The sequence below is a fragment of the Kazachstania africana genome, chromosome 6 (assembly GCF_000304475.1).
Source record: "Kazachstania africana CBS 2517 chromosome 6, complete genome".
Taxonomy (NCBI): Eukaryota; Fungi; Ascomycota; class Saccharomycetes; order Saccharomycetales; family Saccharomycetaceae; genus Kazachstania; species Kazachstania africana.
Genome location: NC_018945.1, coordinates 157,333 through 179,434, shown reverse-complemented (window position 1 = coordinate 179,434; position 22,102 = coordinate 157,333). Strand labels below are relative to the sequence as shown.

At 37.4% G+C, this 22,102-nt stretch overlaps 11 protein-coding genes across 11 annotated transcripts; 6 read left to right on the top strand and 5 right to left on the bottom strand.

Moving 5' to 3' along the window:
- Nucleotides 1–49: 49 nt before the first annotated feature.
- Nucleotides 50–1,024, bottom strand: BBP1 (Bbp1p; the record flags this gene model as incomplete). Its single annotated transcript, XM_003957778.1, has 1 exon — nucleotides 50–1,024. The coding sequence occupies one exon, from the start codon at nucleotides 1,022–1,024 to the stop codon at nucleotides 50–52; it is 975 nt and encodes a 324-aa protein (XP_003957827.1).
- A 1,136-nt stretch (nucleotides 1,025–2,160) lies between these two features.
- Nucleotides 2,161–3,714, top strand: CLN2 (cyclin CLN2; the record flags this gene model as incomplete). The annotated part of the gene is made up of 1 exon (XM_003957777.1): nucleotides 2,161–3,714. The coding sequence occupies one exon, from the start codon at nucleotides 2,161–2,163 to the stop codon at nucleotides 3,712–3,714; it is 1,554 nt and encodes a 517-aa protein (XP_003957826.1).
- Nucleotides 3,715–4,138: 424 nt separating this feature from the next.
- On the top strand, nucleotides 4,139–5,998 carry VPS27 (ESCRT-0 subunit protein VPS27; the record flags this gene model as incomplete). The annotated part of the gene is made up of 1 exon (XM_003957776.1): nucleotides 4,139–5,998. One exon carries the CDS (start codon nucleotides 4,139–4,141, stop codon nucleotides 5,996–5,998), a length of 1,860 nt encoding a protein of 619 aa, XP_003957825.1.
- Nucleotides 5,999–6,140: 142 nt separating this feature from the next.
- On the bottom strand, nucleotides 6,141–7,022 carry ATG3 (Atg3p; the record flags this gene model as incomplete). Its single annotated transcript, XM_003957775.1, has 1 exon — nucleotides 6,141–7,022. One exon carries the CDS (start codon nucleotides 7,020–7,022, stop codon nucleotides 6,141–6,143), a length of 882 nt encoding a protein of 293 aa, XP_003957824.1.
- A 270-nt stretch (nucleotides 7,023–7,292) lies between these two features.
- LRO1 (phospholipid:diacylglycerol acyltransferase) lies at nucleotides 7,293–9,263 on the top strand (the record flags this gene model as incomplete). Its single annotated transcript, XM_003957774.1, has 1 exon — nucleotides 7,293–9,263. The coding sequence occupies one exon, from the start codon at nucleotides 7,293–7,295 to the stop codon at nucleotides 9,261–9,263; it is 1,971 nt and encodes a 656-aa protein (XP_003957823.1).
- Nucleotides 9,264–9,651: 388 nt separating this feature from the next.
- NRM1 (Nrm1p) lies at nucleotides 9,652–10,332 on the top strand (the record flags this gene model as incomplete). Its single annotated transcript, XM_003957773.1, has 1 exon — nucleotides 9,652–10,332. The coding sequence occupies one exon, from the start codon at nucleotides 9,652–9,654 to the stop codon at nucleotides 10,330–10,332; it is 681 nt and encodes a 226-aa protein (XP_003957822.1).
- Nucleotides 10,333–10,619: 287 nt separating this feature from the next.
- On the top strand, nucleotides 10,620–11,102 carry CSE2 (Cse2p; the record flags this gene model as incomplete). The annotated part of the gene is made up of 1 exon (XM_003957772.1): nucleotides 10,620–11,102. The coding sequence occupies one exon, from the start codon at nucleotides 10,620–10,622 to the stop codon at nucleotides 11,100–11,102; it is 483 nt and encodes a 160-aa protein (XP_003957821.1).
- Nucleotides 11,103–11,169: 67 nt separating this feature from the next.
- Nucleotides 11,170–14,064, bottom strand: KAFR0F00880 (uncharacterized protein; the record flags this gene model as incomplete). The annotated part of the gene is made up of 1 exon (XM_003957771.1): nucleotides 11,170–14,064. The coding sequence occupies one exon, from the start codon at nucleotides 14,062–14,064 to the stop codon at nucleotides 11,170–11,172; it is 2,895 nt and encodes a 964-aa protein (XP_003957820.1).
- Nucleotides 14,065–14,400: 336 nt separating this feature from the next.
- Nucleotides 14,401–17,127, bottom strand: PRP2 (DEAH-box RNA-dependent ATPase PRP2; the record flags this gene model as incomplete). Its single annotated transcript, XM_003957770.1, has 1 exon — nucleotides 14,401–17,127. One exon carries the CDS (start codon nucleotides 17,125–17,127, stop codon nucleotides 14,401–14,403), a length of 2,727 nt encoding a protein of 908 aa, XP_003957819.1.
- A 196-nt stretch (nucleotides 17,128–17,323) lies between these two features.
- Nucleotides 17,324–18,838, top strand: URK1 (uridine kinase URK1; the record flags this gene model as incomplete). Its single annotated transcript, XM_003957769.1, has 1 exon — nucleotides 17,324–18,838. One exon carries the CDS (start codon nucleotides 17,324–17,326, stop codon nucleotides 18,836–18,838), a length of 1,515 nt encoding a protein of 504 aa, XP_003957818.1.
- An 89-nt stretch (nucleotides 18,839–18,927) lies between these two features.
- PHO91 (Pho91p) lies at nucleotides 18,928–21,411 on the bottom strand (the record flags this gene model as incomplete). The annotated part of the gene is made up of 1 exon (XM_003957768.1): nucleotides 18,928–21,411. The coding sequence occupies one exon, from the start codon at nucleotides 21,409–21,411 to the stop codon at nucleotides 18,928–18,930; it is 2,484 nt and encodes an 827-aa protein (XP_003957817.1).
- Between the last annotated feature and the right edge of the window lie 691 nt (nucleotides 21,412–22,102).

The window sequence follows — 22,102 nt, the reverse complement described above, 5'->3', positions numbered from 1 at the left end:
TAATGAATGGTAAGTACTGATATTAATATTATTACATATGAGCGTATATCTATAAATTCCTTAACAAATACTGCGTGTCCAAAGAGCTGTCGCTCTCGAAGTTGTGATTATTTGAGCGTGATGGGTGCCGGTACCGATCTCTTATGGGAAATTTTGATTCATTTTTAAATCTTGCATTTTCGATGTTTAAACCACTTATCGTTTGTTCTAATTTGATTATTCTGGCATTCAAATAAGTCTTATCTTCCATCAACATGTTTATTTTATCTTTATTTTCGCTATTTTCAAATTTCAAAGTGTTATATTTTTGTCTTAAATTCAAATATCTTTCATTGAATTCAGTGATATAGTTAATCCTTTTTACCAATTCTAATTTGAGCATCTCATTCTCTTTATTCAATACATCTATGGCAATGTCATTCTGTTGTTTAATTTCGTTACTAATATCTGAGAGTAGTTTATTATTTTCATTCAAATCAGTTAATAGTAGTTTATAATCGTTATTAGATACAAGATCCTGTTGCCGCTGCTGTTGTCTCTTGAGCGGCGATGGGAACTTACCTGGGACCTGGGTGTGATCTGTGACATCCTTTCGTATCCTAGGATCATGAAAAAGTCTCGATATCAATGGATCATCTTTCTGTGGAGATTTATATTGAAAGATATAATCCTTCTTTAAATTCTTATTAGCAAAAGTATCTGTATGGTGCTGCCCTTTATTTTTCGTCGCTAGATGTATGGGACTCATCAAGTTATCGAGCCCATCATGATATGAAGGTAAGGAATCTGTCTTGTCATTGTGAAGAAGATCGTATTTATTACAAAACGTGGGACTAAACCCATCAAATGAATTTGATCTTGATTTCTGTAGTCTCGTGCGTCTCATATTATTATAGTTTGTATCATCCTGAGAGTAAAAATTCTGTTTGTACTTCTTTGATGGAGATATCTTAGTGCCAAAGAGAGCGTCCATAGTCCATTTGAACAGCCCGGACGAAGTACCATTTTCAGTTTCGGAATCCATTTTACTGGTTTGTCCAAACATACTTGAGTTAAGACTGATACTTTCTAGGACTCTGTGTAATGGAAGGAAGTTATGAATCAAGTAGTTGCGATTACTTCTTGTAATAATATTTTTTTTCTCGTTTGTTACCACCAGTAGTATTTCGCGACTGTCATATACTAAAAAAATGATAGTGACTATGCATCGAGAGGTATGACGCTAAGAAACGAGACAACTTGTAATTACTTCAAGAATACATCTGTATATACTTTGACTGTTCCACAACTTTGATTAATTTTTCGTGGAGTGCTCCCATTACCGTAGTGTCTCTCTCTCCTGCTACCAACGCCCTCCTGACTGCCGAAAATAGAATACAACTACCTCAAAAACGGTGCAGATCATTCACGTACCAGAATGTCTCCCTCGTGGCTACTTTTCTCATTGCAGATCAGATCACATGACAAAAAACACAAAAAAATTAGTCTGCCCAGTACAAAGTCACGTGCACGTGTCCTAATCTGGCCATGACAGTCCTAACCGCGCCAGCTTCCCCTTTGGGCCATCACCTCCCTGCCCTTCTCCTTGTCCCTCGGACAGTCTCTTCCCGTCGCAGACGCGCTTCACTTCGCTGCACTTCGCTTCCCACGCCGCCAATTGGGAAAACAGAAAATCGCCGCCACGAAAATGCGAAACTCTATTCCGCTTCTCTGCCGTCTTTTCTCGTAAGGAACCACTTATTGTTGTGAGGAAATTCTGAAAGGTTGCCACGAATTATTGACAAAATACCATTTTTCATTACTTGGCATATCTCTTTTGGCGTCACAAACGTTCTCGAGGAACAAGACTCGTCTGCTTTGGTCCATGCTTTTCGTTTCCTCTATTACTGCTAATGGTAATCATGTATATCCACACAACAATTTAAAACTTGATACTACCATTACTATACTCTGGATATACTTCCAAGCTACAAGTGTCGACTTATTATGTAAAAATTTTCTCTCTCTCTCTGGTATATATATTCAAACGTATAATCATGTATTATCCTTGATTCAGATCAGTCTTATTCTAATATTATCCATCCTATAATACTATCATATCAAAAGAAGATCACTTTGCTAATCTATAATCTATATCAATTTCTAACGTCGCAATAAATAATGTCTACAGGCCTCGTCGTCACAGCAAAGCAAACCTACTACCCTATAGAATTATCAAACTCAGAATTATTAGCACACTATGAAACAATCCAAGATTATCAAAATGATATTGCAACTGATATGATCACTCAATCAAATAAATATAAACCAAACCCAAAGTTGATAGATCAACAACCTGAAATGAACCCTCAAAATACAAGACATCAAATCATATCTTTCCTTTTCGAATTGTCAATCATGACTCGTGTCACTAACGGTGTATTCTTCCAATCAGTAAGATTATACGATCGTTACTGTTCAAAGAGAGTCGTCCTTAAGGATCAAGCAAAATTAGTAGTGGCAACCTGTCTCTGGTTAGCTGCAAAGACTTGGGGTGGTTGTAACCATGTCATCAATAATGTCGTGGTTCCTACAGGTGGCAGATTCTATGGTCCAAATCCAAGAGCAAGAATTCCAAGATTAGGTGAACTCGTACATTATTGTGGTGGCAGTGATATCTTCGATGAATCAATGTTTTTACAAATGGAAAGACATATCTTGGATACTTTAAACTGGGAAATTTGTGAACCAATGATTAACGATTACGTATTAAATGTCGATGAAAATTGTTTGATTCAATATGAATTATACGAAAGACAGGTGGAACAGAAAAAGATCTGGTTAAATAAGAGACAATCACAATCTTCACAGGATAGTGATGCAACCGTAGATGACGAAAATATCAACGTTAATGAAGAAGAAGATGAAGATTTAAATTTAAAAATTCAATTAATTAATTTGAAAAAATTTTTAACCGATCTATCTACTTGGCAATACGATTTATTAGATTTTGAAATCTTCGAAATGGCTCATGGTCTTTTCTCCATTATCAATAGATTCACAAATCAAGATCAAGGCCCTTTTTTACCAACTCCAGTACCATCAATAAGTAAACAAACACAATTATCCAACATCTTCATGACTGCAATTTTAAATATTCCATCTTCACTTTTGGAAGTCTATAAAGATCAAAAGGGTATTCTTGACTTCATCAAAAATGTTAAAGATTATCACTTCAACTTACAAAAAAGATTACATATTGCAACATCTCTCGATCTATCCAGAAGAAACACAACAGTCGCTGCCACTACCTGCAATTCAGAACATTCTTCATCCATCCCATCTCCTGTCTATTCAAATCAAAGTTACACTCCTATGAGAAACGTAAGTGCACAATCAGAAAGTAGTGTATTCAGTGCAATGATGAGCCAAGCTTCTCCAATTACACCAACAATGTACACATTCCAACATAAAAATGAAAGCGCTTGCACAAGTACAATAAGTGTAGCAAGTCTGCCAAATAATAATAATCATGTCAATAAAAATGGCGATCTTTATTTTAGTGAAAATAACAAAGAGAACGAAATCCCTGCACAACATATGGCTCATCAAATACCACCAAAGGCAAAATTTATAAATACCGGCATATTCAGCTCACCAAACAATAGTACGGCATCCAGTAATAGATCCTCCATGATCTCATTAGCCATCGGAAATGTAAATAACATGGTATGACATTATATATACAGCACGATATATTTAATTTAATTATATTCTAATAAAGATATTATTTCACGATTAAATCTAGAGCCAATTGAGCCTACATCACCAATACAGATGTGCTGTTACAGTTTTACAGCACATCAGAGTGCTTAGCGTACACGTGACCCGTCCATTGATAATACCGGGTAACATGTTTATGCTCTTGCCCTACTCCTTTTTGAATTTTCAGAAATTCACGCATAAGGCATAGTTTCAAATTAATGTGTTAGTGTGGTGGGGCTTATATTATGTACATGACAAGAATCTTGTAAAGACATTTAATCCAATAGATTAGGAACAGAGATTGAATCTTCACTACTTTTCTAATAGAAGTAGTACTTGCTGACAGATTCTTTTCACATTATTCAAAAGTTCTGTAACACCTGATAGGGAAACCATGTCAATAACAAGTATTGCTGATCTTAACGTAAGTATCGCTAGAGCAACCAGCGAAAGTATACCAAATGGTGAGATAGATCTCCCATTATCACTGGAAATTTCAGACGTAATAAGGTCTCGTAAGTTGCAACCGAAGGAAGTAATGAGATCATTGAAAAAAAGAATTGCCGATACTTCTTACAACCCAAATTTACAATTGTCATCATGGAAGTTGGTAGAAGTCTGTATAAAAAACGGTGGTACGCCATTTATTGTAGAAATATGTTCAAGAGAATTCATGGATTTATTAGAGCATACAATTCTGAAAGCCAACGATAATAGCTACGAGAAAGAGGAGTTATTAGAATTAACAAGTAAAATGTTTTACGAATTGTACATCGCATTTAAGAATGACTCTCAGTTAAATTATGTCGCGAGGGTTCACGATAAGCTTATCTCCCGTGGTGTTAAATTTCCTGAACATGCCACTGATGTAAATTCTCCCATGGCAATGTTCGATTCGAAAACTCCAGCAGATTGGATTGATTCTGATGCTTGTATGATTTGTTCAAGAAAATTCTCAATGCTAAACAGAAGACATCATTGTCGGTCGTGTGGTGGCATCTTTTGCCAGGATCATTCTTCCCATTTCATTCCGTTACCTGATTTAGGGATATACGAAGAAGTCAGAGTTTGCGATAATTGTTTCGAGGATTATGATTTAAAGAAACATGATAGCAAGAAATCACAGGGTAAGCCTCGTAATCGTAGACACAGAAGAAAGAACAGAGGCAATGATTCAGTGACTGATGATTATGATGAAGAAGAACAATTAAGAAAAGCAATCGAACTTTCATTAAAGGAATCCACGGGATCTATAGAACCAATAATACCTGTGATACAACATACCAGAGAACCACAAGTACAGCAGCAGCAAGCTCTTGAAGATGAAGAGGATGCAGACTTGAAAGCAGCCATCCAGCAAAGTTTGGTTGAGGCAGAAGAGGAAAAAAGAAGAAGAGAATTACAAAACCAACAATTTCGCATGCAACAGATGCAAACACCACCGTCATTTGAATTATCTGCAACTGAAGAGGAAGATATTTATCTTTTTGCCTCTTTAGTTGAAAGAATGAAAACACAATCGATGTCTGAAATTTTAGAAGACACTCAATTGCAAAAACTTTATCAAAAAGTAATAGCATCAAAACCCAAATTAAATAATGCATTAAATGATAAGATCAACAAATACAACACACTAATCGACATGAATGCAAAGATTAGTGATATTATGAACATTTATGATAATCTATTGGAAGAACAATTGAGAAATATTAATCTTTCACAACAATACGTTCTCCCACCACAGCCTTCTGATCCATACGCAGCACATGAAATGATTAATGTACCACCACCGCAACAAACGGAGGCTCAACCGCAACACGTTTCCCAGTACTACAGACAAGAACCAGCTCATGAATACCAGCAAGTAAATAAACCATTAGAGACTCAACCGACTTACGCTAATCAATTGCAAGATATAAATTTAGAGGTACAGACTGCCTCAGAAATGGCAAGCACAGCAGCAGCACTTCCATATCCAAAGGAAAGTGAAATCATGAATATTCCGTCCGAGCCAGTGTACCCTACTGAAGAAGTACCGTCACATGCACAGCCTCAAGTCACTTTACCGTATCCATCGGAAAATGACACAACCAAAGTGAATAATGAACAAAATAAATCAGCAAACGTACAGAACATCACTCAATATGAGTTCCCTACGGTTCCCGCAAGTAAAGTGACAGAACCTCAAAAGGAAGAGGAGCCAGAGGAAGAACATGAACCAGTCCACGAAGAAGAACTCCTTTTAGAACTCTGAAAATATGTACATATATAATTATATATGCTTTGCAAATTAAAAATTTTTATCAAATCACCTTATAAAATGTGAACAAATGCATGCATAAAAGTTGTTAAACTTTTTTTGTCTTGTTGAAAAAGTTACTGTCCTTACTCCGATCTTACCAACCTTCCATTGTATAGTCGTGCTCGATTGTGGGGGTGACACTACTTATAAATTTCAAAAAGACAACCAAATACTGGTCTATTTTAAGAGTATCGTTAACATCATCTTGCAGATCTTCCCACTCGTCATCATCATGACGGATGTGATTCTCTTGTCCTTCCAATTCTCGTCTTCTCTTTTGATTAACCAAACGTACTTTTTCCAGCAAAGTCTTCATGACGTTTGCGTGCTTGCAGGGATGAATAGAAACAGATAAAATTGGAACTTTGAAAAAAGGTAACTTTTCTATGGTAGCTGTCTTATCTCTATATTCCATTGTAATATCTTGAAACATTTCCTCAGAGGTCAATGGGGTGCCTTCACATCCAAATCCCACTATATACATTTTTGGAACCCTGTACGAGGTGGAATATGTGATGTATAAATCATAATATCTTTGGTTTTCATTTGCATGCGTTTTTAACATCGTATGCCCATTGACTACGTCGTCATCTTCTGATTTAATCTCCATATCTTGAATAAGCTCGTCGATATCATCGATGCTTTCTTCTTCCTCCTTGTTAATTTCGCCATCTTTCCCATCCACAAACTCATCGTTATCAAAATCATACTTATCACTGGCGTCTATCAAACTCTGCGCTCTTGCATGACAGGGAACCTTCCTACAAACCAAAAATTGCTTGTCATGCGGCAAGAAATCTCTGAAATTAATGTTGCTTCCATCATTATTCCACTTCCAAATGGGGAACATGCTCACGAGGTAATCACCGGCATGCTGAAACTCTAACGGTGTTATTTGTCCCGTCACTAAGAAGGTAGACTTGTTTGTAATGGGTGTCAAATACTCTCTCCAACTGCTTAATGTTGATCTCAGCATCTGCTCTGACTATTCTTATCTTACTTAACACTATAATGACTAACAGTTAATCGGAAGCATATCTTAAGTATGACTTCGGGGTTTTCTTCAAATTCAGCTTTTTTATTTTTCTTTGCGATGCTAAGATGAGATGATTACAAGATTTCAACCACTTTGGTGTCAATAACCATTTAACATCAAAATTATACTACTTGGGATCATCTTACTATAATCATAGCATTAGCCCTACTCTTGATAGAGTAATTAGTGGAAGAGTGCTTTGTCTACACCATGGTTGATACAGAAACAAGTGCTTTAGTGAAAAGGAAGAAATGGAAAACGAAGGACAGAACAGATGATCAAGATGAAATGGATGAGAACACTTCTGGTTCCCACAGAAGTCATCATAAACACCACAAGAAAGAAAAGAATGAACATGACGGCGAAGATGAACATAGGAAGAAAAAGAGTCACAAGAAGAAAAGACTTAGAGATTCTAGAAGATTTATCTTTATGTTGGGTGCGTTCCTTGGTGTACTAATACCATTCTACTTTGGAGCAACACATGTTTCGAACAATAATAGCGAATTATTTGATAATTTGATGAATTTCGAATATTTTAAAGATTATATAGATGATTGGAAAGATGTACTACCACAAGGGTTTACGTCATTCATAAATGATATTCAGAATGGTTATCTAACGACTTCATCATTACAGGATTTGAAACAGAATTTTGCAGTAGGTAAACAGTTATTGAAAGAAGCTGATGTCCAGCCAAAACATCCCGTTGTGATGGTTCCTGGTGTCATTTCTACTGGGATTGAAAGTTGGAGTGTAATCGGAGACGCTGATTGCGATAGTGCTCCACATTTCAGGAAAAGATTGTGGGGGTCATTCTATATGTTGAGAACCATGTTTTTAGATAAGTTGTGCTGGTTAAAGCATATGTCGTTGGATCCAGAGACTGGGTTAGATCCTCCAAATTTCACAATGAGAGCTGCACAAGGTTTCGAGTCAAGCGATTTTTTCGTCACTGGATATTGGATTTGGAATAAAGTATTAGAGAATTTGGGTGCTATAGGTTATAATCCCGATAGTATGATTACCGCTGCCTATGATTGGAGATTAGCATATTTAGATTTAGAAGTTCGTGATAGATACTTTACCAAATTAAAGCAACAGGTAGAACTGCTATATGAATTAAACGATAATGAAAAAGTCGTCCTTGTGGGTCATTCCATGGGGTCTCAGATTGTCTTTTATTTTTTAAAATGGGTTGAGGCAGAAGGACCAATGTATGGTAATGGAGGAGATGGATGGGTAGAGAAATATATTGATTCTTTCATCAATGTTGCGGGCACGTTGTTGGGAGCACCAAAAGCTGTACCTGCTCTAATAAGTGGTGAAATGAAGGATACCATACAATTGAATGCGCTAGCCATGTATGGGTTGGAAAAATTCTTCAGTAGGAAAGAAAGAGTAGAAATGTTACAGACTTGGGGTGGTATTCCATCCATGTTACCAAAAGGGGGCGAACTGATATGGGGCGACATGGACTCTTCATTTGAAGATGGGTTAAAGAATACTACTGATAGATATGGGCAATTTATTAGATTTGTGAAAACTGATAGTGACAAGTATAGTAAAAATTTAACAATGACAGGGGCTATTGACCTCTTGATGAGCTTATGTCCAAATTGGTTACAGAAGAGAATCGAGGATCAATATTCGTTTGGATATGCCAAGACGGAGTCTGACTTATTAGCGAATGCAAAACATCATTCACATTGGACGAATCCATTAGAAGTTGCATTACCGAATGCGCCAAGTATGAAGATCTATTGTATATACGGAGTCGGAAACCCTACCGAGAGAGCATACGTTTACAAGGAAGAGACAGATAGGACGACGGGATTGAACTTGACTATTGACTATGAAAGTGAGCAACCAGTGTTTCTCACGGACGGTGACGGTACTGTGCCCATAGTGACACATGCGATGTGCCACAAATGGGCTGAAGGCGTCTCACCTTACAATCCCAGCGGCATTAAAGTTACTATAGTGGAGATCAAGCATCAGCCAGACAGATTTGACATGAGAGGCGGTGTCAACAGTGCTGAACATGTGGATATCCTGGGCAGTGCAGAACTCAACGAATACATCCTGAAAGTTGCTGCTGGACTCGGAGAAACCATCCAGTCAAGACTACTTACAAATGTGACGAACTGGGTCCGTAACATAACCTTCCCCTTCGATTAGCACCACTCAATTACTATACCATACTATATTCTATGCTAACTATACTACTATATTCTATATTAACTATGCTACTATATATATCCATCTATACAATTTTTTGGACGCGACGCGAGAAGCTTTGCTAACAATGGCGTGGTTCGCGTTCTTCTTAGACCAAAACAAGTAAGCCGTAAACAAATAAAAGTCAGAAATACCCAGAAAGTCGTGTAGAGACGTGAAAAACTCACTGCTTTTGTGAAGAGGAGGATTCATTATTGCTTTGCGTGTTGGAAGCCTCGAGGATTGTGTATGCATATATATATAGTTGGGAGGTTGTAGTGATGGTGATGATTGAGAAGAAAGTGTAGTGATCGAGTGTGGTTCCTGGTAGATAGTGTGTATAGAAGAAATGTCTACTGAAAGTGATCGTAGGTTGCCATTGGGCGAGTTGACGGGTTCTAGTTTAAATAAGCTATCGAATGATAATGGTGTGTACAAGACAGCGACTTCACTTCCCTCAATACACTCTTTGATTGATCATACACCAGCAAGAAATATTACCTATGAAACCCCATCGAGGAATCCTGTTACAGGAAATAGAAATTTTAATGAAGTATCAAAAAAATTACAGATTCGTTTACAACTTGCATATTATAAATACAAAACGAAACAAACAGATTTGAAATTCTCTGAGTTGAAATCTTTGTCCAATACAGGGGTTAATTTAACACTGAGAACTAAATCAGAACCAGTAGTAAAGAGGAGAAAATTGCTCGTTTCACATGGTAACTATAAGACTCCTGCAAGATCCAGTACTCGAAAGTATTTGACGATGTCTGCATCTTTAAACGGCTCAGCTACGTCTAATGGAGAATATTCCGGTTTACAGACAAGCATAACATCAAATACAAATACTAGCATCATGTTTCATGTGAAAACACCCATTCGAAACTTTGAGATCCGCGATAATAACAGTAGCAATACTCCACAACGTAAATATGCTCAAAAACAAGAAACTCCAATGAGTGTTAAAGCTGCAAAATCCTTACTTTATCTCTTTACAAGTAACAACAGCAACAACACCAAATAATAATATTAATAATAATACAATCTATAACAACGGCAATCGCCCCCATTGTATATATGTGTGGTTAACCAACATGTGTCGCAAAACACACTGGTGTATGTATGCATGTATGTATGTATAACTATGAATAGCATCTTTTTTTATGATCGCGAGAAGGTTCGAATGGAGGATATCGACATAGATGAAAAATTGAAAACGTTCCTCAAATTAGAAAAGTACTGCCATAGTCGAGTGCAAAACATATAGTGAAGCCTACCCTTTAATACTATACCTTCCATCAAAAAACAGCTATGAGTCTCAGTAATCCAGATTTACAAGCTATAAGGGATGCGCTGTTACCTCAGAAAGTAGACCAGAGCTCAAAGACAAATATTACAGGGAACGTGGCTACACAATCTACAACAGGGGAATTTATACCACACATTTTCTACTCATTACATAATATCATGAAAAATCCAAACCAATCTTTAAACCAGATGGAAAATGCAACAGGTTTCATCAAGCATAGACTTAAAAATAGTAAATCGTTAATTCAAAATAATGAACAACTAATAAATTTACTCAGTTATGATATTGATTACTGGGAAAACTATTTACAAAATAAAGAAAATGAAGCACAGATTAAGAAAAACCTATTTGCCAAGCTGAGTGAAAGAATAAATAATGTTCTTGAGGACAATGGTTATGAAAGAGAGGATAGTCCGGAAAGCGAAAATGACGATAGTGCTATACCGAGAGACTCGACAGATAACGATATAGAAATATCCTTTTAATCGGTATACAACAATTTAATATATGTACACATATTTATCATAATAATATTACTATATGTAAAAGTCTTCATGTGCCGTTTACACCCACCGTTTTCCTTCCAACTAAATGATCAGCTATAGCTCTCGTCCCCTCCCAATGTATAGTCTTCGGCATCCTATTTGGAAGATCAGTTTCTTGATCATATAGTTTTCTTATCGAGGTAAACGTTATTCTAGAACCTTTTACTCCTAAGACGGAAGCAGTAGCTGATATCTTTTTGTCATATGCCATGAATTCTTCGTCTCCTGTTCTTGAGCCACAGATAATTGACTGACTATCCTCTATGAAACCAATTGCTCTAATAGCATACCTCGTAGCTTTGGTACGATCTATAGGTGAAGGTAATCCTCCTTGTTGAATATGGCCAGGTATTGCAAATTTCGCATCAAACTTCCCTCCGCTTTCAGCCTGAATCACCCTAGCCAAGTTTGCTGCACCTAGCGCCTTAGAAGCATTTCCTGTCTTCAATATTATCTTACCAAATCGTTCTCTACCTTGAGCCTTTTCGAATGATTGTCCTATAGTTTCGATATCTTGTGACAGTTGCTCCAAGGATATACCTTCCTCTGGGACATAAGATGCTTGTGCTCCCACAGCAAGCGATACAGTGGTAGCCAAATATCCAGAATTTCCACCTTGAACTTCAATAACAAAAACTCTGCCACGGGTGGAAGCTGCTGACTGTTTGACAGCGTCACAGTATTTCATCAAAGCATTCATAGCTGTGTCACTTCCTAATGAATATTCGGTACCGGGCACGTTATTCGAAAGAGTTGCTGGTATGAGAACCATTGGAATTCTGAAGGCTGGGAACGTGTCTCTCGCTCTCTCTAATTGCTCTAAGGAAACAAATGCTTCAAATCCACCAATAAGAACCAAACCATCAAATTGATATTTCTGGAAATAATAAGCTATCATACCCATGTCTGTACTTGAAGGTGTATCCCTATTAGTTCCCAGTTCAGATCCACCACGACTTTGCCAGCCTAAAATATCATGCCATTTGAGTGATCTGATACTTTCATGCCTTGATAGCCCACTCCATCCATTATAAATAGCGTACGGTTTATGTCCTTGGGACATACAGTACGTAGCTATTGAGTAGACTGCAGAATTGATACCACCCGCAGGTGCACCTATGTTAATTATGGCAATCTTCAATCTGTTCTCGGAGGGTAATTTTGGCTCATAATGATCAGCTCTATTCATGGCCAAATAGTTCTGTAAATGCTCCACAAATTCAGTTTCCCTTAACGACATTGCTTTTTTAAAATCTTTGGCCTTAATTGCCTCAGCAACTGATTTTGTTAGTCTAACAGATTCGACCAGCGATTTCCTGTTTATCTTATTCTCATTTACAGTTATGATAGGGGAAGGTGAAGTTGGTGTGGATTCTAAAACGGCATTAACCGCTTCTACACCTTGTAAGTTGGCCAATATTCTGTCGTAGGCAACAGCAGATCCGCCTCTTTGAACGTGACCCAGCGTAGTGATTCTAGTATCAAGACCTAGTCTCTTCGTTAAAGTCTCATGTATATCGGACGCTGTTATCGGTTTCAAATCATCTGCTATTGCACCTTCTGCTACTACAACCATTGTTGTTCTCTTATTTCTGGCTCTATGCTTTGACACTGTGTCACACATTTCCTCACGCCATGTTTCGCTGGAAGCTGGAGTTTCTGGTATGAATATATAATCAGCTGCCGTAGAAATACCTGTCATCAGTGCTAACCAGCCACAATTCCTTCCCATTACCTCAATAACGAATGCTCTTGAGTGCGATTTTGCTGTGGCTTCGACGTAATCGACAGCCTCACAAATTCTATCTAACGCAGAATATGCCCCAATAGTAGTGTCAGTTGAAGACATATCATTGTCAATAGAGCCTACAGTACCGCAAATATTCAGGTGCTGATGCCTCTTATATTGCTCTTCCGTTATCTTATTTGTGTCCAGTAACTCTTTGATTAGGTCGGGCCATTCGCTTCTGAATATATCAGCACCCGTTAAGGAGCCATCACCGCCACAAACAATTAAGGCATCTATACCAAAATTAATGAGATTGTGAGCTCCTTGTATTCTTCCTTCGCGTCTTTTGAAGTCTGGACTACGTGCAGTACCAATGAGAGTACCACCCATCGCATTCCAATCCCTGACATCTTCCCAAAGCACTTCCTTGATATTTCCATGCAATAGCCCTTCATATCCCTCATATACAACAAATGGCTTGCAATTGTGGAAGATAATGGTTCGTACAATGGCCCTAACATTTGAGTTCATTCCTGGTGCGTCTCCTCCAGATGTCATAACTGCTATACATCGTTTATTTTTATCAGAAACGTCTATATTAGGAGGAAGTGATGGATAATCTCCCTCGGTTGTTAAATGTGAGGAAAGATCTTTATTCAGGTTTCGAGTACTACTACTCCTAGAAGGTAGTGCACTTGACACGGGAGATTTTGGAGGTGCAAGTTGTGTACTTATCGCATTTTTTGTTCCTGTCATCCCAATTAAGTTACCTACGGGATCAAGCGTGTAGATTTGCGTGGGCGCTGTGATACTTGGTGAACATTGGAATGGTAAGTTCATGTTCATTAAATGCTGCATCATGATTGATAGACTTGAAACGGTGAATGTAATCGAATCGACGGCTAGGCCACGCCAGTCTCGGTCAAATCTTAGATCTATCAAGTTCTTTCTGTAGACTTGGAAATTTTGGCATTTGCTACTATCTTCGATCAATTTTACGATTATAAATGTTACCTCATTAGCTAGCATGACAGTAGTATCGTTTAATACAGTTGTCTCGTTCAATTCCAATAAGGACTTATAGAAAGTGAGCGTTTCTTCAAAACTACTCTTTGAGTATGTAGTGATAGTGGTATAGGCAATACCATTGACAAAGGGAGTCTTGTAGACCATTTTTCTAAGCTAATTCGAATGGTTCAGAATAAAAATATTGTTAAGAACCTTAATCTAGAGTGCTGTCACCAAAGATGCCTGAATCATTTGAAAGTAGATTATATAAGTATTTTCTTCCCTATATACTAAATAAGAAGCTGATTAAACAAGTGATCAAAACTTATCAAGGTCCTAGCTAGGGTCGATAAATCGATGGGTTCTCTGGTGCCGTAAAAGCTTTACTTCTTACTCTTTAGAGCGCGAATAATCCCTTAAAGTGTGGAAAAGCAACTAATCATAAAAAATGAATATTAAATTTAATACTGCATAAGTGATGCATAAAATGACATATATAATTTACAATTTGTCTCTAGACAAATGTCCAAACATATGTGGAACCATTTCCACTAACCAATTTTCTTGCAATATAGGTAAACAGCCCCTGATAAATTCTTTTGAGGTCAGAATCAATTGCTGATACAGAATGAATTTATCAGGTTTTTGTGCATTCACTTTGTAATTTTGGAAAACAACGCTTGAAGGATGGAGGTTAACACTTATACCACCCTTACTTTTTCCGATTGTCTTATATCCTGCATTTTCTAACTGAACTATATTCATTGGAAAGCCACTTATAAAAGCACAAGTAATCCTACTGATGACATCGTTATCGTTAGCAGTCGACGTAGATTCATGAATATTAGTTAGCTTGAGCTTCTTACAACACTTGAACAACTGATCACGTACATTTCTTACCCTACACATTGTCTTGAACTGGATTTTGTGATCCAGGCACCAGGTTCTTGAATAATTGGAATCTCTCCATTGGTTGTAAATCTCTAAATATAGTAAGTGATCACTTCCTATGTCACTAGTTATCGCTGCGACAGCCTCTTTCTTATTACCTGCAAATATAGAGGTTGTTTCATGCAACATTGCTACTATGCTTAAGCATTCTTGTAAAACACCAATGCATTTCTTATGAGTTGCTGCGGTATGCAATACTTTTGCAAATTCTGGTTCACATGGAAATTCACACATCATCTTACCAAGTTCAGTGATCTTACCTTTACTATCAAGAGCACCTAGAATATACAGACTTTCCAATGATTTGGTTAAGGCAGAAATACTTGGTTTATCCATAAATGGAAAATTTAGAAGGTCTGTAACATCCAGTGAGAGTAACAATAGCACAGTATTTGATAAATTTGTCCTCAATATCTCTGCTTTGGGCATTTGCTCTAATTCATTTTCATAAGACCATTTGGTAAACAATCTAAAACACTTACCAGGCCCTACACGACCCGCTCTACCTGCTCTTTGATCCGTAGATGCTTTTGAACATGCAACAGTCACTAGCTGCGTCATACCAGTAGAAGGGACATACGAATTTTCCTTTACGTAACCACTATCAATGACATACTTGATACCATCAATAGTTAAGGAGGTTTCCGCTATATTAGTAGCTAGAACAACTTTACGGCAATTGTCTGGTGTCTTTTGAAAAATTGCTAGCTGCTGCTCATTTGGCAAATTTGCATAAATGGGTGTCACAATTAGCTGAGGTATTCGTGAGCCTAATTTTGCAGATATTTGCTCAATCTTTTCCTTCGTGGTTTCGATCTCTTCTTGACCAGTTAAGAAGACCAATATATCTCCCTTCAAAGCTTGTGTGGTATGGATCTGAAATACTGTTGTAATAGCAGCGCTAATGTAATTACCTTCTGGTTGCAAAGTGTAGTGAATATCTACAGGGAATCTTCTACCAGGAATATTGAAAATAGGACAATTATTAAAAAACTCCGAAAATCTTTTGGCGTTCATTGTAGCTGATGAAATGAGTATCCTTAGCTCTTTTCTTTGATCCAAAACACCCTTTAATAGACCTAATAAAATATCTGTAGCTAGTGTACGTTCATGTGCTTCATCAATCATAATACAAGAGTATGCTGATAACTTAGAATCGGTCAAAAATTCCCGAAGAAGCATACCATCTGTCATATACTTGATAATTGTCTTATTTGGCGTAGTTTTATCGTCGAATCTAATGCTGTAACCCACCTCTTTACCGAGCACAACATTCATTTCATCAGAAACTCTTGTCGCAACAGAGGTTGCTGCAACTCTACGTGGTTGCGTAACGGCAATTTGAAATTTGTTACCTTGAGTGTAACCATCCTCAAAAAGATATTGAGGCAACTGTGTAGTTTTACCGGAACCTGTCTCACCAACAACAATCAAGACTTGGTTTTCCTTCACAGCTTTCATTAGCTTATCTCTGTATTGATAAACGGGTAATAATTTCCTCGATTCTTTTACAGACAAAATACGGTTCTCCTCCTTTTCTAAAGAGTCCAATAACTTTTGTTCCTCTGGAAAGACTTCTTCTTCAACTTCTTCAGTTTCTGAGTATAAATCTTCATTATCACTTGTAAAATCAATCATGGCTTTTTCATCAAACACATAGTCATAATTTTCAGATTCTGGTATTACGATTTCATCTGTATCCTGCCTCGAAACTGCATTTCCCAGTTGTCGCTCCTCCCAGACTTGCTGTCTGGTCTTTTGCTCAGTGTTTTCAAATTGTTTACCACGCCTTGGCGCATCATTCTTATTCGCATCCAGGCTTCCTTGAGCAGCGAGCGCACTTTTTCTTGATTCAGACTGTCTTTGCTCATACAACTTTAGAAGATCTCTTTTCAAACCAAGTTCATCCTGGTCATTACGGGAAAGACTTTCCCAACTAGTCCTTGATACTCTTTGTTCCAAGTGACGAATATCCCTAATTAGCCTTTGATATTTTTGAGCTTCGGCCGCCTCTTTGGTCAACACTTTGCCACCGTACCGGCTCTGGCCTATTCTATCATGTATGCTAGGGTGGCCATGTGATTCCTTATAGTCTGGTGACCCTTCATAACGAGATACGTTTCTAACAGGCTGCCTATTTGTTGTTTCTAGACCACCATCATCATGGGAAACATATCCTGAACTACTCTCTTTTTCCACTTCCTGAATAGCAGGCTCATCTTCATACCTTCTTCTGACTCTCCTCTTCCCTATGCCACTCGACAGATCGCCCTCCATATTCCTATCTCCTTCTCTTGCTCCAAAGCCTAATCGATTCTTCATAAAGTAGATTTACCACATCCAATTTTTTTTCTTTACATCAAATGTACTCGAGAAATCTTGACACATTAGAAGCCGCATCTACGAATTTTCCAAGCTCATCGCAAAATTTTTGTAGTCCAAAGAAAAAAAATTTTAAGTAATCGACTGATCTATGGTAAAAGTTGGATACGAGTCGAGAGCCGTTGACTGCCACCGCTACATTGACAGTGTCGAACCACGTTTCTTTTCCTATATGACCAATCCTGAGTCCGATATGCCAGAACCAAGTAGAAGAAGAAGCTCAATAGAAGCGAAACGATATATCCCACCATGGACAACCCCATACATTATTGGTGTCGGTGGTACGTCGGGTTCAGGGAAGACAAGTGTAGCCTCGAAGATCGTCTCATCCATGAATGTTCCTTGGACCGTATTAGTTTCTATGGACAATTTCTACAAACCATTAAATAAGGAACAGAGAGCCCAAGCTTTCAATAATTCTTACGATTTCGATGAACCAGCTGCTATTGATATGGATTTGGCTTATGAATGCATATTGAACTTGAAGGAGGGAAAGAAAACTAATATCCCAGTCTACAGTTTTGTACACCACAATAGAACACCAGGCAAGTCCACGACTATATATGGTGCCAGTGTTGTCGTCCTTGAAGGTATCTATGCATTGCATGACAAAAGATTGCTAGATTTAATGGATTTGAAAATTTATGTCGATGCTGATTTGGATGTTTGTTTGGCTAGAAGATTAACAAGAGATATCGTTTCAAGAGGTCGTGACTTGCCTGGATGTATTGATCAATGGGAAAGATTCGTTAAACCAAATGCTGTAAAGTACGTGAAGCCAACCATGCAAAATGCTGACGCTATTATCCCATCTATGGGCGATAATGGTGTTGCAGTGCAATTATTGATAAACCACATTGAATCTAAACTAGAATTAAAATCGGAGGAACACATTAAGGAACTAATCAAACTAGGATTTGAACAAAATTATGAATCAATGAAGAAAAACAAAATGGTCCACGAATTAGAGTCTACAAATCAAGTTAAATCAATAATGACAATGCTTCTGGATAAGAGACTAAATCGGGATGATTTCGTCTTTTATTTTGATAGATTGGCAATGATCTTATTATCAAAAACAATCGATAATCTTGCAAGTCCAAATAAGAAAAATATTGTCACAGCATCAGGTTACTCAATGGAAAGATTAACAGTTTGTGACTTTAATGAAGTTACTGCTGTCAATATCATTAGGTCAGGTGATTGTTTCATGAGCTCATTAAGAAAGACAATCCCAAATATAAGTATTGGAAAATTATTAATCCAATCTGATTCACAAACAGGTGAACCACAATTGCATGCTGAGTTCTTACCAGATAATGTCAACGAATATAAGAAAGTTCTTTTAATGGAAGGCCAACTTATTAGTGGTGCAGCCATGATTATGGCTATACAAGTTCTATTAGATCATGATGTGAGAATAGAAAATATTAGCGTTGTCATGTATCTTGCCACTGAAACAGGCCTTAAAAGAGTAATGAATGCCTTTAACAACAGGGTAAACATTTACGTTGCATCTATAGTTACGAGAGAAGAATTGAAAAATCGTAAAAGTAACTGGGCATTAACAAGGTTTGTTGACGCAAAATATTTTGGCTGTGAATAAGTCAAGAAATTATTGAATAAAAAAAAGTAGATGCTTCTTTTTTCTATATACTGTATAAGAATTTTCTATTGTATAATGTACCATAAATATTAATAGCCCAATAATTTCATCATTCCGAAACCCACTGTGACTACTATGAAATAGCAAGCAATACTGACCGGTACACCCCTGCTAATAACGTGCATTACACTCAAATACCTATCGCCTGCCTCATCAATCATCGAAATTGCAGTAACGTTGGGAAATCCAGAAGTGGGTAAACCCATTGCGCAAGAACATAGCAAAGTGGAAATCATAATCAATAATTTTGAGTGATCACCAGGTAGATTAGCCCCAATCTCGCCCATTAAAGGCACTACAATCATAGCAGATACGGTATGTGAGATAAAAGTTGCCATCACCAATACACAAAGGCCAAACGTTATTATAATATAAATTAATGATTCGTCTTGTATTTCCTCCTTGATAAGGTGAGCAATTGTAGCAAGTAAACCAGAGTTGCTGACAGCTTTTCCTAAGGTAGAACCACCCATTGCAAGAACCACGATATTCCACATGAAGTTATTGAAATCGTCGGAACTTAATAACCCTGTGCCAAATAATAATAAAATGGGTATAATGGAAATAATACCCATTTCGCCCAGTTGAGAAGACAGTTTATTCGAGAGACACCAAAGAAGAATTGTCACGACACAGACAATAGAAACAAACCATTGTGTTACCGTGAAGGGGTCCGTTATGCGGTGTAGCTTTAAGATTTTGGTATTCTTATAATCTATTGGAAATGATACCAATAACATTACCCAAATAATAAAATTACAAATAATACAGACCGGAGTTGTTATTATGAACCATTCTACCCATGAAGGAGGCGAATTCATTATACCGAAAGCAAAAATATTTTGTGGAGACGCAATGGGAGAAGCCATACCGCCTACATTTGATGCTAGAGCAATACCAAGAATTAATGATTTAGAGAATGTATTATGTCTCGGCAAAGTTCTCAATAATGGTTGTATGATCGAATAACATAATACTGGGGCAGCAACATTTGAGACCCACATTGACACAAATGATGCGACAAACATGATTGTCAGTAGAATCACTTTTGGATTTGTCCCTGCCGATGATAGGATATGAGTAGATAGAACCTTGGCAATATTATATTTGGATAAAGCGGCTGCTAACGTAAAGCCACCTAGTAATAACATAATAACGCTTGTCCACATCGAGGAAAGGATGTATTGAGAGGACTGAATAGAATTTAAAGGGATGTTTGACACTGGATCTTTCAACGTGGGGAAGATCACTATCAGTAAAGGTATAAACAAAGAGGTGACAAATAGTGGTATCGTTTCAGTTGCCCATAGTAATGAAGCATATATTAAGATAGCAAAACAATTTTGTTGTAAAACATCATTAAATGGACTATAGTAACATAATAATAAGATAAAAATCGCAGTTATTGCTGCAAATTTGATAAATGAGTTAGAATTTACCACTAAATTAATAATTTTGGCGGGCGGTAAGCTTAAGAAATCCGATAAAGTGAGATTTAGACTTGAATCTAGTGGTTCAATCTTTTCGGAAGTACTTGCCTTTGCATTTTGTGATTTCCTTTCCAAATTCATCATATCTTTCCATACTGTATTTCTTTCCCATACGACATGTTCTCTCAAATGTGTTGATAATTCTTTCTTTGCATTTTCAAAGTCGTAAGGAACAAAGTCTTGTGGTTCTGTACCCTGACTACTACCGTTATCATCGCTAGTATTTGTCTTATTGAGGCCCAAATTACCTGTACTATCTTGATTTGACAATTTAGCATAAGTGACGATACATTCATCGATGTATTCTGTGATCTTAGCCAGAGTCTCAGGTTTGAAAGTGTTTGAACCTTGACAAAGTTTTTCCATGAAAGGATCTTTTATACTTGTGTTTAAAGATTTATCGAATTTTTTACAGATTTTTCTAAAACCTGTCTTATTCAATTCGATATAGTCTTTCAACTCTGATAATTGTGTAAAGAGTACAACAATTCTTTTTTTCAATATGACACTTTGTTGTAATAACGGATTCATACGCGTATAATAATTAAAATCTTCATTAATACCTTCAATTTCATCATCTGGACCGGAATCGATCGACAATGGTAAATTTTGAGAAAGCATCGATTCATTAGAAGACACAGAAGAGAGTCTTCTTGTAGATCTACGCCTTTTAAAGACTGGAGCAGTCAATAAACTAACTTCAAAATCCCGAATATCATCATTCAATTCATTGTAATTGGCTATTAAACCGGTTTTTTGAGATATGAAGAATTTATCTATCTTTTTAACTTCTGAATTTAGCTGTTCTAAAAATCTTTTAATATACGGATCTGTTGAAGTGTCCAATAGTAACGGCTGCTGTTCCGTGTCAACCACATTTGACACGCTAGACGCCGAAGATATGTTATTGTATAATTTTTCCTTTTGTAAGTTGTATATAGTCTTTTTCAAATTGGAGTAAGCAATATATTTGGAAGACCATTCTGGAACAGAGTTGAACTGCAGCGAATGTGAGAACTTCATATGGTGTTCAGGACCTCTAAGGTTACGACATATATAGTCTTGTATGGTTGCTATACAATTCCTTAACCCAGCTTTTTCTAATTTGATGATGACTCGATCCTTCCTACCTGCACTGTAGACGCACAAACGATATTACCCGGCTTTCACAAGAATCATCATTCTAGGGTTGAAAAGCACTCCGGGTTCCAGTTAAGTTAGGGCTTGGTTCGGAAAGACACGGATCAATGAGGAAACCCCGAGATGCTCCTCTCAGTTCCCTGCGAATAAAAAAAAAGAAATAAAAGAGTAACGTATAAGGAACTTCCTAAATGGGGAGGGTTTTTACTTGAAACGGAATAACGTGGTGAAAGTGTAACCCCGAGGGGTTAAATGAGAATAATAAAGGAAATTTTTCCACAAGTAGAAAAGCATTATCAGGAGGACTGCAAGTGCCACACCGTCGATGTTGAGAGAGATAGAGAGACTGTGCAATGCCAATTCTGCCAACATGCGTCTGCCATTCAAGGGGATGGATGGATGCCTGGAAATCGCAGCCACAGGCGTGCAATACGCAAGGAATGACTGAAAATTTGGGGGGGGAGGAAATTTTTGGTGTGGGGGGGAGTCGACCGCTGAGTAAAAAAAGGAAGAGGAGGTGGGAGAGGGCGTCGCCCTCATACTACGCCATATACTTTCCCTCTATTGTAGTCGC